This window comes from Lactuca serriola, chromosome 3 (genome assembly GCF_051521515.1).
Source record: "Lactuca serriola cultivar US96UC23 chromosome 3, Lser_US96UC23_V15, whole genome shotgun sequence".
Taxonomy (NCBI): Eukaryota; Viridiplantae; Streptophyta; class Magnoliopsida; order Asterales; family Asteraceae; genus Lactuca; species Lactuca serriola.
The window spans coordinates 42,225,346-42,244,823 of record NC_136410.1 but is presented as its reverse complement, the minus strand read 5'-3'; the positions used below and the strand labels follow the sequence as shown (position 1 = coordinate 42,244,823).

General features: G+C 33.9%; 2 protein-coding genes, 1 long non-coding RNA gene and 1 pseudogene across 7 annotated transcripts; 2 read left to right on the top strand and 2 right to left on the bottom strand.

Annotated features, from left to right (window-relative positions):
* The first annotated feature begins 215 nt into the window (after window positions 1-215).
* Window positions 216-5,876, top strand: LOC145092052 (Pentatricopeptide repeat (PPR) superfamily protein). 5 transcript variants are annotated; one of them, XM_079029939.1, is made up of 4 exons: window positions 216-363; window positions 731-807; window positions 1,659-1,873; window positions 3,149-5,876. In XM_079029939.1, the coding sequence occupies exon 4, from the start codon at window positions 3,262-3,264 to the stop codon at window positions 5,194-5,196; it is 1,935 nt and encodes a 644-aa protein (XP_078886065.1). In that variant the 5' UTR covers window positions 216-363; window positions 731-807; window positions 1,659-1,873; window positions 3,149-3,261; the 3' UTR covers window positions 5,197-5,876. The 5 variants fall into 5 exon arrangements, with proteins under 5 accessions (XP_078886065.1, XP_078886064.1, XP_078886067.1 ...); XM_079029938.1 differs by having other exon boundaries at window positions 3,144-5,876; XM_079029940.1 differs by having other exon boundaries at window positions 224-363; window positions 734-807; window positions 3,144-5,876.
* A 387-nt stretch (window positions 5,877-6,263) lies between these two features.
* On the bottom strand, window positions 6,264-12,975 carry GCS1 (glucosidase 1). The gene is made up of 23 exons (XM_079029936.1): window positions 12,818-12,975; window positions 12,653-12,742; window positions 10,860-11,236; window positions 10,712-10,785; window positions 10,322-10,573; window positions 10,004-10,172; window positions 9,828-9,914; window positions 9,658-9,726; window positions 9,440-9,536; window positions 9,247-9,329; window positions 9,035-9,142; window positions 8,826-8,947; window positions 8,632-8,739; window positions 8,485-8,558; window positions 8,259-8,384; window positions 7,980-8,050; window positions 7,669-7,869; window positions 7,450-7,506; window positions 7,174-7,323; window positions 6,988-7,079; window positions 6,805-6,914; window positions 6,657-6,720; window positions 6,264-6,563 (listed from the first exon to the last, which is right to left on the bottom strand). The coding sequence occupies exons 3-23, from the start codon at window positions 11,151-11,153 to the stop codon at window positions 6,419-6,421; spliced, it is 2,553 nt and encodes an 850-aa protein (XP_078886062.1). The 5' UTR covers window positions 11,154-11,236; window positions 12,653-12,742; window positions 12,818-12,975; the 3' UTR covers window positions 6,264-6,418.
* A 1,861-nt stretch (window positions 12,976-14,836) lies between these two features.
* Window positions 14,837-16,513, top strand: LOC145095177 (aldehyde oxidase GLOX pseudogene; annotated as a pseudogene).
* A 467-nt stretch (window positions 16,514-16,980) lies between these two features.
* Window positions 16,981-17,699, bottom strand: LOC145094377 (uncharacterized). Its single transcript, XR_013703317.1, has 2 exons — window positions 17,586-17,699; window positions 16,981-17,346 (listed from the first exon to the last, which is right to left on the bottom strand). It is a non-coding gene; the product is annotated as an uncharacterized LOC145094377 (long non-coding RNA).
* Between the last annotated feature and the right edge of the window lie 1,779 nt (window positions 17,700-19,478).

Genomic DNA, 19,478 nt, shown 5'->3' with positions numbered 1-19,478 from the left:
GTGTTGTAACTTATGACGGATATTTTGAATTTTTTATATCGTTCAAACAAAAAATTGAATGTTTAAAATATTTTTTATGTTTTAAAATTATAAATTAAAACTATCTTTTATTTGTGAGATCTGAGAATCCCGATCCAATCTTACGATCCGATCTTACAAACCCAAAAACGATCCTATCCCATCTTCACGACCTTGGTTTTACTACCAAAGAAATAGTCTAATGCTACTCGGTACTCAACGCATCAAATTTTATGTTTTCTTCGTTGCATCCCCTGTCCCTCCCGCCTTCACGAACAACACCCATGTTGGAATAATCGTCGTCTTCACAGAGCCTTGCTCAAATCGCCGGAATCGTCGTCACCAGTAAGAATCTTAACGCCTAACTGAATTTGTGTGAGTTTTGCTTATGTTTAGGTCAATACTCCAAATCACAAGCCTAATTCCCTTTTCATAATTCCCTTTCAATATATGCCCTTTGTTTAGGTCAAGACTCCAAATCACAAGCCTAATTTCATAGTATTGCCAATATTGGTAGCTAGATTAAAGTAATTTGCTACAAATGCATTCAAAACGTGCTTGATTCTATGGTTCAAGCTCTGTTGGGCGACAATAATTGGAATTTATATATGTTCAACATATTATACATTCGAAATCATTAGACTTCACCGTGCATTTTGACTTTTCATTTTAGACTAAGAGTTTGTTACTAATGTTACATGCATTTTTTTAGTAGTGGTGGAGGAACTAAAGTGAGGCAACCCAAGAGACAGTGAATTGCCTTGTTAGTTCTGGACAACTTGAATTGATGTAAGCAAACAAACCTGACTATTTGTTAATACTAGGAACTATGTTTACCTGATGCTTATTAGCTTGGTAAAGATTAATCAAAAGCATTACCAAATAGTTTCAATATTTTCAGTTTAGATATACTGTCTTGCAACATGGGGTTTATGATCACACGCAAACATAAATAATAGTAATCATAGTTACCTGATGCTTATTAGCTTAGTAAAGATTTAGTAAAAGTTGAGCAAAAACATGAACTGTGATGGAAAGAGGGCAAATAGGAATATGGAGGAATTACAATTACCTGCTATGAATAGTTGTTTGCAAGAAGAAATGTGTGACAGGGGAAGGAGGACTATTTAACCGGTAAGGGCATTATTGTCCATACAGTGTTTTTGACAATAATAATAATGTAAAATTATAGAAAAAGATTATTAAATAGTAAAAATTATTAAAAAAATATTTGGGCAAATTTGATATTTTAAAACATTAATAAGGGTAAATATGATATTTAGAGTTTAGGTCGGGCAAATACGATGTTTAATAAGACGAGTTTTTTTTACCAAATGAGTGATTTATAAAAGCTTATTTACCATATAAGTATACTTCTAAAATTATTTACCATATAAGGTGATTTTGCTATTTAATAATAATAATAATAATAATTATTGTGCCCTAAGGGGTGTTTGGATAGGAAAAAAATAGGTTGTTTATTGCTTAATTCTATCGCAATAAGCAAATTTAAGTGTTTGGATATGAGTATTTAGAAATCAGCTTATTGCGATAGAAATAAGCTAAATAAAATGTTTATTGCTTATTATTTATTCTCACCGCAATAATCTAATCCAAACACTTTTTGTTTATTTTCACAGCAATAAACAAATAAACTTAAAACTATTTATCCAAATGCCCCTTAAAACTCGTTCTTGAACGACAAGTTACAACGTGAAAGAAATACGACACTATCGCCTTCCATCTCCGGTCGCACCTTCATCTCCGGCCACAGTTCCAGCCGGCGATTCTGCCTCCGTCCAGTTGGTGGCGACTACCCCTCCGTCCACTCCTCCAGCCAGCGATTTCACCTCAGGTTCTTTTTTAACTCCATCTCAACTTAAATTTTGAACTTTCATCTTCAATTTAGGCATTGTATGGGTTTCTTGAATACCTATTTTCGAACTTTCATCTTCATTCTACCAGCTTCTCACTTGCTTTCACCTATTTGTGGTAATTTTGAATTTTTTTTCACTGAATCTGCGGTGATTTCGAATTTTTCAGCTACTGTGGTGCTCGATTATATCACATCCATAAATTGAGTTAAAATTCAGCTTTTTGTTCTGTGTTTTATGTTTACGTAATACTTAAAAAAGTAAATTCCTAGATACACAAAATAAAGAATCAGTCAAGTTGTGGCTCTTGATCCCCACAGATACAATCATACAAAGAATTTGTTTCTGTTATTTGAAAATCATACTAATTGGTGCTTTATTTCTGTTTTTTGATGTTGTTTTTGGTAGATGGATTCTAATGTCATATAAGCGATGTTATTTTTTGTGTTGTTCTTGGTATCTTGAATTTGTTCAAGGGTTTTGAAATATTGTCACCTGCAAGTATATGGACATCAGCCTACATTATTTTGATCTTTGTTTTGGGTGATTTTGCTTTCAGGCCTTTTTGAAAAAGAAAAAAAAAAAGCAAAAGATGTTTGGCAAACTAGTTTTAGAAGCTACTTTTGATGTTTTTACATAAGGAAAAGGAACTTTTTGGAAAAGTCAAAAAATCCTACTTTTTGTAACTTTTCCAAAAAGTACTTTTGGGGTTTGAAAAGCTAAGCCAAACACCCCCTAAGAAGGGAGTCTGTGAAGACCACCAAGGCCTATGATAATAGGCTAAGCAATTGTCACCGATACATGATTCAAATACCCCTTTGTTATATTATTTTTTGGGTTTGTTATATTGGTTAGTCTTGTTACATGTGAAGACCACCAAGGCCTATGATAATAGGCTAAACACATAATTTTAATTAATTTATTTTTATAATTTTCACTTATTTCAATTTCAAATTCAAATAAAATTTCTATTTAATCGTTCGTACTTAGCATTTTGTTTTAATTAACCCGTATAATATACGGGTCTCACAACTAGTATATATTAAATTTTGAAACTACACCTAAGTACACCTAAATATTTTTAAAACTATATGTAAATATCTTTTTCAAGAACAATATTTTGGTCAAAAACTCAAACAAGGGTATATACCTACTGTCGCTGTTTGAATCAGAAAAGGTTTTCTGGTGTGCAAGTCTCTGTTGTTTGTTATGCTCGTTTATGGTGATGGTTGCTTGACTAAACTTTTTCAGGGCAGGTTGACTGGTTTCTTCATCCTGGTTGACGAAGACGAAGACTACTCAATTGAAGCCCATTTGTGCATATGCGAAAGCTCGTAAATACGAAAACTGCAATAAGTAAGCTTTATAGATGAACCAAATTTCGTCATGCCCTTTACATCACTTTACTCAGTTGCTTAAAACATGCATTTCCCAGAGAGATCTCCTAACCGGAAAATCCCTCCACACCCTCTATATTAAAACCGTCATCCCTACTTCCATCTTCCTTTCCAATCACTTCATCCTCCTCTACTCCAAATGCCGCCGCCTCTCCGCGGCCCGCAACGCCTTTGATGTTATCCCACATCCAAATGTCTTCTCCTTCAACACAATCGTCTCCGCTTACGCGAAAGAATCCCAACCCCTCATTGCCCACCAGCTGTTCGACCAAATTCCTCAACCAGATATTGTGTCTTACAACACCCTCATTTCAGCTTACGCAGATCGAGGAGACACCCAGCCAGCTCTTCACTTGTTTATGGATATGCGTGAGTTGGGTTTTGACATGGATGGCTTTACATTTTCCGCTGCCATCACTGCTGCTTGTAAAAACATTTCTTTGACACGTCAGCTTCATAAATTGGCAATTTCAGGTGGCTTTAATGCTTATACTTCGGTCAATAACAGCCTCATCACGTATTATAGCAAAAATGGGTATCTGGAAGAGGCCAAATCCATTTTTTATGATATGGGTAGCAACAAAGACGAGGTGACATGGAATTCAATGATCGTGGCACATAGCCAGCATCGAGAAGGATTAAAAGCACTTGCATTGTATCGGGAAATGGTTCATTTGGAGTTACCAATTGATTTGTTTAGTTTCGGTAGTGTCTTATCTGCATTTACCTGCCTGGAAGATTTACATGGTGGGCTTCAGTTCCATTGTCAATTAATCAAGAAAGGTTTCCACCAAAATACCCATGTAGGAAGCGGATTGATTGATCTCTATTCAAAATGTCACGGTGGCATGTCAGATTGTAACAAAGTATTTCAAGAAATTATGGAACCGGATATAGTCCTATGGAACACCATGGTTTCTGGGTATTCTCAGAACGACAATCTTTCAGAAGAAGCTCTCTCTTGTTTTATACAGATGCAAAGAGAAGGTTACCACCCAGATGATTGCACCTTTGTTTGTGTAATCAGGGCAAGCTCTAATCTCTCCTCACCATCTCAAGGCAAACAGCTTCATTCTCTTGCTCTTAAATCTGACATCCCATCAAACAAAATCTCTGTAAACAATGCACTGATCTCCATGTACTCCAAATGTGGAAACTTGCAAGATGCACGCCGACTGTTTGACAAAATGCCAGAGCATAATACGGTCACATTCAACTCACTAATCACAGGCTACTCAAATCATGGGTTTCAAATAGAGGCATTGGATCTTTTCCAACACATGCTTAACACAAACATATCCCCCACAAGTATAACCTTCATATCTATCTTATCAGCATGTGCACACACAGGAAAAGTTGAAGAAGGCAGAAAGTATTTTACTTTAATGACTGAAAAGTTTAATATCGAACCAGAAGAAGAACACTTTTCATGTATGATAGATCTTTTGGGTCGAGCAGGTAAACTTGATGAAGCTGAAAGACTGATTGAGTCAATGCCGGTCAAACCTAGTACAGTCTCATGGGGTGCTTTACTTGGAGCATGTAGAATTCATGGAAATCTTGAATTAGCAGTAAAGGCAGCTAAACAATGTCTTGTTCTAGATGCTTCTAATGCAACCCCTTATGTGGTTCTATCACACATGTATGCTAGGGCTAACAAATGGGAAGAAGTGGGAAGAGTCAGACAGTTAATGAGAGACAATGGGGTGAAAAAGAGTCCGGGGTGTAGCTGGATTGAGGTAAACAAGAAAGTACATGTTTTTGTTTCAGAAGATAGTTGTCACCCCATGTTGAAGGAGATTAATGAGTTTTGGGAAGAGTTGTTGAAGAAGATGAAGGAAGTTGGATATAGAGATTATGGAATTGTTGAAGAAGATGAATGTGGGAAGTTGTGTTTGGATTATTGATGAGTACAGAGGGAGAGAGTTTGTATGTGGTGAAGAGATGTGAGAAAGTTTCATTGTTTTTAAGGAAGGAAAATGTTTGATGTGGAGATTATTGTTGATTGATTTTTTACACATATGACAATTCAAGAAGATATTTAAACAGAAACCCTTTTGAGAAGAAACCATGAGGAGAGGGAATCACTACAAGTGGAAGGTCAAAAAAAGAATTGCATTTACATTTTACGTTACACAAAAAAGCATTGACGAGCTATCTATCAAAGCAAAAGTCATTTTAAGGTAGAAAAGCAATGCTTGTTACACAAGTGTGATGGCGATTTGCTCCCATGATATGATTACTTTTGTGTATGCCGGCTGAATGAGACTCTCGTATATCTTATGATGGCATTGACGAGCTATCTAACCGGCTGTAAGGTTTCACAGATTTTATTTTACCTTGTTTATTTAATCTAGTTTTTATTACTCAACAACATATTTTTGCATTTATAGATAATTTCTTTGTTATTAATGGTGAGTATCTGAATCTAAAGGGATTTTTAGTTCCATAGTGAGAGGTATCATCATCCTAATTGGCATCATGTTAGTAGAGTCAGGAAAGAAACAAATTATTTGAGTTTATGCATTCACCTGTTCGCAAAACGGGCATTTAGTGTTTTTAGAAAAATATTTCATTTTTTGAAATATATACCAAACTCTCTATTGATACGTCAAATGTTGATTTTGATTTCACATGCATGTTGTACATTGCATAATTACAAACGGATGAAAGATAGGGAATCACTTCATCACTAGATATGTTGATTAAAATCTTCAAGACGTTGAAGAAAATGTGAACGTGGTTCAAGAGGGTTTTCTTTTGAATATGATGGGTCGGGATGAAATGTTTCAAGTCAGATATTCAAGTCTTTAGAGACATTTGTAATCTTGATACCATTAAAGCGGTAAGATTTAAATTATTAAAAAATGTTTGTTTTTTATGTTGAATGATACATTGGGTTTTATAAAAATGTTGATTAGTATATTAATTTTGTCTCATTTTTTGTTCAAATATTGTATAGAAGTGTAGAAAATTTTTAAAAAAGTTTTTAAGCTCGATCAATGTTTGTATATGAATTTGTCTTTCCCTAATACCTCAGACTTAGAAACTGCTTAAACGATTGTTTTTTCTTCTTCTTCATGTTACAAGTAAATAAATAGTCCCAAGTGAAAACTGCAAAAAAATGTGTCAACATTGAGTATATGATTCTGCCATGATTAAGACCACCAGCGAAGTCCAACCAGTAAAAGGGTGTGCACCCTTCCCACTTCCCTTTTTCTGATCATACTGTTCCCATAAATAACCTGTCTCCTTATACTTGTTCATCACATTCCTGTTGCATGCACAATTTCAACCATACATACGTAAAAATGTAGAGGTAAATTGTAAAAATAAATAAAGTACTGGCTGGTAATAAACATTATACCGAATCAGATTGCCCCTCAACTCATTGTAAATTAACTCGGCTCTTTCTCTATATGGGCCTTCCTCTACAACAACAAATAATACACACAGTTAGTTTCAAGGTGTATCTATGTATGCATATAATATAAGAATTAAATAATATTGTATGCCTTTTGAATAATGATGTAGGGATGAAAGAATTAAGTAATTCATGTTCATCCAAACTGGGCCTCTCCAATATGGTGGGTCATGCTCCGTATTTCGCCTCATGTACATCGAGCTATATATATAAAAAAAAAAAAAAAAAAATTCAATGTTGGTTATATATAAATAATAAATAAATTCCACGACACCTTGTTTTAGAGAGGGATCGCAGGCCAAAGTCGGTCCACAAAGTGCTGTTGTTGTAAATAATGTCGAGTTGTTTTTCTAGAATCCATGAGTTCTGGATGTATGTAGATTACAAACAAACATGTAAATAATAATGAAATAGGAAGAAATGATATTATTATAATGAATAGTTAATTAATTAAACTTACAGATGGAATGATCTTCCAGATGAAGGGAAAAAGACTGACATATCCGATATGTGGAACCAGTCTCAATTCTGGTTTCTCTAAAACTTGTCTAACAAGCTCTAGACTTGGGGGTTTCCCATTTTTCTCCACTAGTTGTCTTCTTAATCGAACCTAAATATGTTTATTCATTCACTCAAAATGTCAAAAATATATAAATTATAATTTTGTATGAAGATTATATACTATGAAAGGACATAACATAACATAACATAACATAACTGTTGGATACAACTTAACCTTTTCTGTGTGATTTCCATAATCAAAATAAGCACCATAATCTTTGTCAAAGTGCATCTGGAAAACAAGAAACAACATTTAGAATCAATATATATATATATATATATATATATATATATATATATATATATATATATATATATATATATATATATATATATATATATATATATATATATATATAACATAAAATTTGACTTTAAAAAACAAATAAAAAACCTTATTGAGAAGATCAAAATCAGCAAGTAGGTTGGCTGTGTCCCCATATAGGTTGGTGGACTGTTGTTTGTTGATAAGTTGATTTGAGATGGAGTGCATGCAATCGGCTGCAAGAAGCATCCAACATCTGAGATCCAGGTGGCGCTCTTCTTCACTTGGATGTGAGGCACGTGGATAATCATCCAAACCAGAAGATAATGTCTAACAAAACATTTCAAAAATTAATTGACACTTGGTTTACTGATATAACTTTTGTAAATAAAATAAAAAAAAAATAGCAATTTAAATGAGGTTGAAGATATAAAAATAACCTTTGGGTTTAGTTCAAAGATGGTTTGACTCTCTTTTCTTCCATGCCAGTAATAGCTGCTTTTATGCTGGCCTGTCATTTAATATATATATATATATATATATATATATATATATATATATATATATATATATATATATATATATATATATATATATTTTAAGGCTCAAATAAAGTTGAAGTTTCAACATCTCAAATTAATTTTAATTACTCTTCCATCTTTTTACCACCAACACTGTTTCTAAGCAAATAAAGTTGAAGCATCCAACATCTTTTTTACCTGATTGTGTTGTATTAAACCATTGAAACCATGCTTCTAAACGACCAAAAGACCGTTCAAAAAAAGCAGAAATCTCCTTGCTTTCTGTTGCAGAGAACTTGTTTTTCATCATGCCACAAACCAGATCTGAAAACCAAGCTTCATTTTATCAGGAGTCATATCCTTGAGATATTTCAATCAAAAGATTTTTTTATTTTTTTTTATTATAAACAAAAAATAAACTTACCTTGTAAGACTAAAAACAATGTTGGTGGATTTCCATTACTCGGGCGTTGAACAACAAATTCTTCAGGTACCTTACTGTAAATATATAACAAGTTATTTTCACAAAAATATACTCTACTACAATAAAAAATCAAGATCAATGGTGTACCTTAAAGCTTCAGCTCCTAAAATTTGCTCACGTGGAATCCAACCATCAATGTTCATAAGATCTAACCAGTGTCCAATAATATCCAAGGAAATATGCATATCCCATCGCCTACACAAAAATAAAAAAAAATGAAAACCCAAATTTTGGAAAGGAACAATTCAGAAAGAAAAAAAAAAAATGTATAATTTATATACCAGATTAATAGTTGATGAAAACCCTCATCCCATAAGAATCCTCTAGGAAAAAATGGGCGACTTGGAACAGCAGTGTACAGCTCAGCAGGCCAATATAATACAGAATCACCACCAGATTTATGCTGTTTTACACATATTCATGATAGTTTATAAATAAATATTTTAAGCATAAATATTATTAAGGAAGAATAACAAACAGAGAAATTTACCTTAGAGGGTTGTGGAAACAATATTTTTGATTGGCCATAGAAGTATCCAATCCCTCCTAATAGATTTCCAATAGCAGCCTTACCAACTTCCATAGATTCAAAATCAAGCTGCAAATAAACATTTAGATCAAGGGTATTTATGTAATTTAAACAGCAACAACAACAACAATGAAAAAAAGACAGTAAGGAACAACAGCTTCTGTGAAGGGTACCTTATCTGATGGATTAAAGATTTTATTGAACTTATCATCAAATTCATTTTCCTTCTTCTGAAGATGACTAGTAAGTGATGTACCTACATATAAGAAAGAAATATAAACAATATAATACTATTATATAAGATACTATTACTGATATTGGTAACTATTACTTATATTGACAAATTATTAGTGTAATATCAAGTACCAGTGAGGCTGTTAACACGTTCTTGGATTTCAGCATCATCAATATCAGTTCCAGTTACAAAAGCAATGTCTGCTTTGAAAGGAGTTTTAGCAGAGATCTGCTAAGACAAAAGGATAAGGTTCATGGAAATTGAACCAGAAAGTTAAATTGTGCTTGATGAATGATGATGACAGTCTCATAGTATATAATAACATATATTTGGATGATGAAAACTGCACCTGATAAACTAAAATGTTAGCAGAATCTTCAGATGTGTCTGGAAGCTCCAAATGGCCATAGTTTCTTGCCTATTAAAGCACAAGGAGAACCCAATCCCATCACCAACACAATAGTTAAATAAATCAGTTACAGGAAACAAAAAACTTAAGGTCAAATATTAGTATATTACTTGTAGTGCAAGAATTCCTTGGACCATATCAGAGAGATTGTGAATGTGAGGTGTCTTGAGACCAACATGGTGGATTTCAAAATCATCCTGAAAACTAGTTGGTCATCACATCAGTTCAAAAGGATTAGCAGTAAAAATAAAAAAATTATATATATATATATTTTTCATGATATTACCGTTGATTTTAAGTGTAGCTCCCAATCACTGACATCTGATCGTGATCCAAATGCCAACAGAGACTTCTCATGAATTTCTGTAACACTTCTACCTAAGCTCAGCGCATTTTCACCCTCATCAGCCAGATAAAAGAAAAGATGTGCAGCATCTGGCATTTCTTCACTTAATCTGAAAACAGCAACAAGGAACAACAATACAGGGTAAATTGCTTGCAGTGGTGGAAATTGGAATTCAGTAGATGAAATAGTTTAGGAAAAATTGATCTATTTCAGTAGTACCAACAAAAAATCATTTCAGGAAACAGGTAGGGTTTATACTTTTCAGATTGCACTCCAACTCGAAAAGCCCAGTCTCCTCCATAGCCACTTCCATCTACCTTGGATTTCAAGAAACTTGTGGTCAATGTCATCCCATGATCAATTAGAACCTGATGTCCATAGTCTCTTCCATTATGTTTATTCCAACCATATGTTTGAAGATCATCTGCATCTTGGCAGACATGTCGCATAAAATATCGTCCATCCTTTATACCAAGCCACATCAATCCAGCAACCAAAGATTCTGGAGTCCTGGAAAGGACAACTTATATCATATATCTTAAATGTTCAAACTACATGAACATCAGAAGCTTGCTATTACGGATTCAGCAACCAAATGTAAAAGAGAAAAATTAGCCACAAGAAGGAATCCCGAAACTATAAGCTTACCTTGCTCTGACACCGAAATAAACTTGAGGACGATATGTTCCCCAATATAAGCTCTCCTTATGATCTCCTTGAAACTGCAGACAATCAATCAAATTCAGTCATCTGTAAGAAGTCGATGCATAATAAGCAGCGAATACCCTAATCTCACCATCTCAAGGTCCATGATTTTTGGCGCAGGAAACGGTGTGATAACCCTTGGCAATTGATCGTCTGCATCGGAGAACTGAACGAAATGGTAGAGAAAAAACAGGGCGACCAATGACGATACGATAGTAAACCCTAGAAGAACAAAATTAACATCTAAAATGCGAAGTTGATCTTTGCCTCTTTCCCTCCGCAAACCCTTCCGGTTACGAAGTTCGCGATGATCTTCTCCGGATACACTGCTGGTAGTCGGTTTGATTCTGTTTCTCGCGGTTTTCCGGACATCTCCTCCGCCCATTTTTCCGGCGACGTTAAGTTCATCCAAGCGCAGGCGGAGCTGCGAAGGGAGAGTAGAAACTAGAAAAGAAGACTTATGAATCCCTGGAAGTCAAAACAGATCAGTGTACTTTTATTCAAATCATATTTTATGCTAGTAAAATATATATATATATATATATATATATATATATATATATATATATATATATATATATATATATATATATATATATATATATATATATATATATATATATATATATATATATATATATATATATATATATAAAAGGGAATATCTCAAATATATCACATTAAAGTGTGTTACAAAAAAGTAAAAACTATTTGAAAATAGTTCTTATTATTTTCAACTTTTTTTATGATTTTTTTTTTATTTTATAAATTTCACATATTTAAATGTAATAATAAATACATATTAATTTCAATAATGAATTTTCCTTCTAATTTTAAAGTTATTAAACTAAACCTTCATTATTGTTTTTTATTTATTTATCTAAATTATTTGTTTAAATTTAAAAAAGAAAAAACATTTTAATTTAAAACATAAAAAAATTTTATTACATTTTTTTTATAAATTCAAAATTCAAATGTTTAGAATTTCATATTTATTTTTTTTTTAAATAAACTCGACTCTCACATTTAGGTGTTGTTTGTTTTTTCGAAGTGAAACTGTCTGAAGTCTGCAGACCACCTCTGCAGCCCTCTGCAACGGAAGAGGTGGACCAAAGTGCTGCAGACTGTAATGAGAAACATGATTGTTTTTTTAACGTCTGCAGACTGCTGTAGATATTAAAAAATTTAAAATAAAGTAATTTAATAAACCGAAAATAGTTTTTTAATACCAAACTTTTTTAGAATTAGATCAAAGGAACAAAATTCGATTCTCTAATGTTGTCAAACAATGCATACACTTCAGAATTTGGACCATTAAATTTTGATAACGAGTAAATAAATATATAGAGTACACAGTCTTCTTGCCCTTCGGTATCACCTAGTTTCCAACATGTGGAGCAGCTTCTATGAGGGTAAAATTGTACATTTACATCTAAAAAAACTGATGTTATTCCATGATTCCAAACTGAGATGCTTGAAATAAATTATAACTAAAGTATACAACAATCCACCATTTTGGATTTTGAACCTCAAAAGTTTTTCAAAATCTTCTCATTAGCTACACCATTGTCAACAAGAATAGAAGTAACTTCCTACAAAAAACATTCGTATCAAACAACATTACTAATTTACTATTATCAATAACAATTTCCCTGTCAACTTATAAAAGGGCTAATTTGCTCTTTAGGCCAATCATCTTTTAAACAAATAACTTTTTGGGTTGAAATCCAATATGCAAGAATTACTTACTCGGTTGAAATCCACTTCAATAGTGTAATGACAACCCAAAAGATAAGTAACCCAAATAACAAATTGAATGCTACTGATTGCAATTTACAAACAAAATTATAAAAAAAAAAAAAAACAAAAGCTGCCGGTACATACACTAATTCACCAGCACAACTATCAGCAGGCTGGGCAACACTGGGATGATTGTAACCCCAGAAGATTCCCAGGCTTTGAATCTATCCTATACTGGTTGAAGAAAATGGAAGATTAGAATCAGTTTGAGGTTAGAAGGGTAAGAAATTTAAGGATTATAGTGAGAACCTGACGATAGCAGCAAAGAACGAGCACCGGGAAGCAGCAGTGGCGACCGGCGAGCGGCTGGAGTCGGCGATCGACGAGAAGAGAACTGAGAACGAAGAAGGAGAACGGCTGGAGCGATCTTCTGTGTTTCTTTTTTTCGTTTAGTGCGTTTTTTTTTGTTAGATCAGGTTAGAAGAGGTGAGAAAGGCAAGCCCAATGGGAAGAGGACGGGAAGAGGTTTTTGAGCCCGAAGTTGCTACGAACTTAAAAGTGTTGTGCGTATGTGCGGCGCAGCACTAAGAAGTTTGAAGAGCTATTTTAAAAAAAAAACAAACGCAACCTTAGTATTGTATAAATAACTATTTAATTAATGTCATGTCATTGTTTTTTTTTTAAACAACAAATCTAACACTCCTAAACTAGTACTTAAATCTGCATATATTCACGACAATACTTGAACTCTTAACCTCAAATAGATGTAAATTAGAAGAAAATAAAAGAAATTGGTGTTCCCGAATTTCATTAATTTTCAAAACAACATCATTGAATTACCTTTTTACTAGCAATAGCTTGTAGAAAAGAAAAAAAAGGTAATAATTGTGAAATAAAAAAGAATATCGGAGAATAATTTTACAACTTATGGAATTGCTAGTCATTTTATAAGGCCAAAAACAGTTGATCTTTAATATTTTTGTAATTACTTTAAAGTTGTGTAAAAGTTAGCTTCTTAGCTTCTGATTTACAAACTAATTAACAAGTAGTTTATTAAAAAGGTAAGTTGATTTTTATATGGAGTATATATATATTTTCTGTATATAATAATTTATGCTTTAAAATATTGTACTGTATAATTAAATAAAACCTAAATTGTTGTGTATGAAGAAAAAAAATGTATAATTATATAAAACCTAAATTGTTGTGTGTGAAGAAAAAAATATTATGTAATAATCACTTTCTATTAAAAGAAATACCTTATAAACTATTTGTAAGCTATTTTATAGGTTTCACTAAACACTAAAGTGCAATGAGGTCAAAAAAATAAATAAATAACTAGTTTATGCATGTCAAACACAGTTTAAAAATTATATTGATCTGTTCGGGTGGTAAAATATAACTAAAAACCATATTTTTATATTTTATTACAAAACAACCATCAAATTCGCAAATCACATGTTGTGATGATACATTTACGAAGATTTAGCTTGCTATGGTCTCATGAGCGCCATTTATTTTGCACGAACTTACTTTTTGTCCAATCTGTATCATAAATTAGTCCGCTATGCTCTAACGAAAGCATGATCAACATTTACTTATTTAAGTATTTACGTTAAACACGAAACCAATTTTCTGATACATACGATTACATAACAAATATGTTATTAGAAACAACCGCTGGAGACGTGACACTCAATATATCGTCTAGTATATTCATGTAAAACTTTCACCTATATAGAGACTTGCGAAGATAGTTTTCATTCATGAGTTCGTTCTTTTTTCAACATTATACATTATCAAATTCTAAACTTGTTTGTGTTGTATTGTTTTTTATTTAACGATCTTGATTCTTGAAAAAACAAACAACTTTTAAAAAAAAACAAAAATCCTTAACAATTGAAAGATTTTAATTGTTTCTTCTTGATGCATAAAAAATCCCCAAAGGCATTCGATGGCCATTGAACAAAAGAATTTGACATGGGAAGCTCGCTAAAAAACTAACACCGTCTTCAGACTTCACAGACGATGTTAATAGAACAATCAATAAGGATGTATTTTCCTTCCTAGTTATCAACAAACAAAAGAAACCCTAAAATATCTTCCAAACTCGCAAACAAAAATGGCTCGACAGACTTGGTGTCAGGCTCAAAGAATATGACACAAACAAACCACTATTCTAGCTAAAAATGAACCAGTTTAATTACTTTGCCATGATTATTCATTATGATCACACAAATCTAGTTACCTCCCTACAACTTCTCAACCTCACTACCATACCAAACCCAACCCTAAACACACCAATTTCCCAACAAACACCACCAAAAAATGTTCACCAACTTTGTCCTTTTCACGCTACTAGCCTTACCTCCAACAACCACCATACCCCTAACCCCACCGCAAAATACCTCCGGCATCAGCGGCAAATGGACTCTCCTACACGACAACCTCGGCATATCCCCCATGCACATGCAACTCCTACACAACGACAAAATTGTCATGTTTGATAGAACCGACTTCGGTCCTTCAAACATAACTCTCCCATTCAACCGATGTCGATACGATCCGTTCGATCCCATGCTCCAAAAGGACTGCACAGCTCACTCAATCCTATACGATATACAGACCAACACGTTTCGACCTTTATCTATTCAAACCGATACATGGTGCTCGTCTGGTGCAGTTCTAGCAGACGGGACCCTGGTTCAGACCGGAGGGTACAATGATGGGGACCACACGGTTCGAACCATGGTCCCATGTGATGACGAGGCATGTGATTGGATCGAGTACCATGGGTACCTCACTGAACGAAGGTGGTACTCGACCGATCAAATATTACCCGATGGACGGGTTATCATAATAGGCGGGCGACAACAAAATAATTACGAGTTTTACCCTTCGACTTTGCCGGATTACTTTATTCCCCCCCTCAATGTATCTTCTTTTTGGTTGGATTTCTTTAAAACTGATGAGGTTATAAGCGAAAATAACTTGTACCCGTTTGTCCATTTATTACCTGATGGAAACCTATTCATTTTTGCAAACATACGGTCTGTGGTGTTTGACTATAACCGAAACCGTGTAGTCAAACACCTTCCGCCAATTCCCGGGGACGACCCGCGAAACTACCCAAGCTCCGGGTCGTCTATTTTGCTTCCGTTAGATGAAAACACGCAAATCGAGCCCGAGGTCATGGTATGCGGTGGGGCCCCACGTGACGCGTTCTTGAACATAAAACGGGCCCGCGAATTCATCCGAGCAGTTCCGACTTGCGGACGGATAAAAGTCACGAATGAGAATCCTGCTTGGGAGATCGAAACGATGCCGATTGCGAGAACCATGGGTGATATGGTCATTTTGCCTAACGGAGAAGTGATTATCATAAATGGAGCCGGGTCGGGGACAGCCGGATGGGGCAACGCACGTGATCCGGTGACCCGGCCCGTTATTTACCACCCGAACGGGCCTCCGAATAGGAGATTTTCTGTGATGCAATCGGCATCGAGACCAAGACTTTATAACTCGGTTGCTATTTTGGTGACGGACGGGCGGGTTTTAGTAGCGGGTAGCAACCCGAATCCGTTTTATAACTTTACAAATGTTGAGTTTCCTTCTGAGTTAAGTTTGGAAGCGTTTTTACCACCTTATTTAGCAAAAGAATACGATCCACTGAGGCCAGAAATTGTGAGCATTGATGTTGAGGTTATGGAGTATAGGAAGCCATTGATATTGATGTTTACAGTATTGAAGTTTTTGAAGCTATCGAGAGTTACAGTGAGGATTATAGCACCATCATTCACGACACATTCATTGGGAATGAATCAGAGAATGGTGGTGTTGAAGGATGATAAGAATGTGTCGATGGTAGGAGAGTCGTTTATGAAGACTTATAGTATTGGGGTGTTTGGGCCATCAACGGCTGAGATTGCACCACCAGGGTATTATCTCTTGTATTTGGTTCATGCAGGCATACCTAGTCTTGGCGTGTGGGTAAAGGTTCAGTAGCATGTGAAATTATTACTTATTAAAATTTAAATAAAATGAATTTCATTTATGAAGGGTGTTTTGGTCATTTTGTTCAAATGATACCCATTATGGTGTCTCTAAAAGCCCAATGTAGTAATTTTGTTGAAAAATCATTAGAAAGAAAATAAAATAAAAAGAAAGCGCACAAAGATATCACAACCTGTTAGTATGCTGCAAATGCACAATATAAGTGCCAACTCTAGCAGTTACCACATTGTTGCATTTACTTGGTTTCTTATCACATAAAAAATTATACTGAAGATATTTAAGGAGATGAAACTCATCAGTGACATCAGATGTCATATGTGTAGATAGTATATGTTACATCCTATAAACAACATACTTTGATTTCTGGGATCAAACACATATTTTCAGATGTAAAAACAGTATGAATTGTTTAAGTATGAGAAAACATAGAAAACTACATCAAACATTATAACAAATACTACATGCAAATAAATGTTGATTGTCATTTGGCAAGAAACACCATGTCAGCTTTGCATTTGGAAAGTACTAAAATCAAGAACCAAGAGTATAGTATTCTTTCATATACAGTTACTTCTCTAATTAGAATACAAAATTGAAGAAATTTAACTGATAAATAGTCCATCATCCCGCTGCATCTTTTGATTCATTGCACTCGATCATGGATGCTAACACCTAATTACCTAAGCAAACGATTAAGTTATACTAACTAACTGAAATGGTGGCAGAAACCCTAATACCTAAAAACCCGATCCCTAAGCTGGGATTTTTAGTATGGTAGCATTTATGTGAGTTTAATTCCTCCTCAGAAATTGTGCAATCCATATCTGTTTCCAGGGGAAGAAGTAAAGAATTAGTGAATCGACGACAGCAGTGTAAACATTTAGATAATTACACAAAATTAACTAATGATACATAAATCAATTAAAACCCTAACCAGAAGACAGCGGACGGAGAATGTTACGACGATAATCGAAAATCAGATTCAGATGCAATGTATGCAGTTATATACATAGTTAGCTTGAGAAACAAATAGATATTAACGCTATTAGCATTCAAGTTATACCTTCGTGAATGGAATATGAAGAACACGATCGTCCACTCGCTTTTAGTTCAATAAAGATAAACTAGGTCTAGAAACGACATTTTGGATTTTATTTTTTATTAAGCGGTAATTTTAACACCTTGCAAGATTTTTAAGTGTCATTTCATATTTTACTATTTAACCCTTAGCATTTGGTAGCCAGTGTAACACTCCTAGCATTTTTTTTTTCTTTTTCTTATTTAATCAAATTATTTTATTTTAATCCACAAACAATTTTTATGCTGAAAAATTTTAAATCTGAATTTTATTTAAAAAATCAAAAAACCACCGAGCAACCATTTAATCTAATTGATCAAATATATGAAAATATTTTCACTTATTTTAACACACAAATATTTTTTATGCATATATTTTAATCAAATTTTATTTTTTTAAATCACCAACAATTAATATAATATTACATCAATTACGTGAAAATAAGTATAAAATTTAAGTGTAGGGTCCTTTTGGTAATTTCGAAAACTTAGTTTGTGAGAGGAATTAAAGTAGGGGGTGTGATGTGTAAGTATGTGACCTTTGGAGGTCTATTTCTGTCAAATTCAGATTTTCTGTCTTCTTCCTCCCAGCAACTAGTTGCAGCTACAGTCTTCCATTTTCCATTTTCAAGCTTAGAAATTGCGATTTTTTTTTTCCGAAAGCAAGTGAATAGCTCAAATTTGTGGAGAGGAGATTGAGGGAGGCAACAGCAGCGAACCAAAGGTGAATCTTGAAAAAAAAAAGTAGAAAAAGGAAATAACCAATCAGATTTAAGTTCTCCGTTCTCTCTCATCTCGCTATCTTCTTAACGAGTTCTTCATGGCGCGTTCTTTAGCGAACTGTTGGGGATGGTGTGACATCTCTTAGCGAACCTTTTGGCGAGAGGGGTGGCGAGGCCACTCCCTCCAGCCTTATTATCTTTTATTTTATTTTTTTGGGAGTCGAAGTATTCTAACCTTTTTTTTTTGTATTTATTAATCATTATAAAATCATTTTTTCAAAATAAACATTGTTCTTTTTATGAGTCATTCCACATACCATTTCAGACTTTGTATCCAGCCCGACTCATTAAATACATTCCAGAATGCCCATTTCAAACTACTCCGAGATATTCTCAGGCTCAATTTACAAAACCTGGTTCTAGATTTTATTCCAAATAAGTAACTACAAACCCATTCCTACACATTCTGACCCTTCTACATATTTCAAACTTAAAAACCAAAGAAGATATGAAATACGATCTTTGATGATTTGGTCGTTTTATGGGTAAATCATTCACCCCGACACTTTTAGTAGTTTGATTTTAAGATTATTGTTGTAAGTAAGTTAGTCTGGAACACGAGGAACAGTTCAAGAATGGACAAAACGCGTTATGGACCTACTCTAGATGCTTAAATTAGATTTAAGACCAACCCAAAAGTAGTTTACTTATTTGTGTTATGGTATTATACATCGGAATTTAGTATTCCCAAAAAGAAAAAAAAACATTATGGAACATCTCCGATTTGTCCGGAATGTAAGGAACTACTCCGCAACACGAAGAACAAGTCGGGAATGTGAAGAACAACTCCGAAATATTCATCACAATTCGTTCTGGATCACCGTTTAAACTTATGAGTTACCTTGAAATTAATTGTTTTTTTTTTATTTGCAGCATGACAAGATTTTTGAAGCATCAATTACACTATCTTGCAAACCCGCAATTGTTGCGGATATTCTTGTGGCACTCAAAAACAAATCACCATGCAAGATTATGCTCCAAAAGACCTATTTTGGTAGATGCTTAAATATTCATGTGGGGGTAGAAGGGGATCATTTACTTCTACATTATGTGTTTTGCCATGAAGTTGTGACAGAGCATTGGTAAGAAAGAATTGT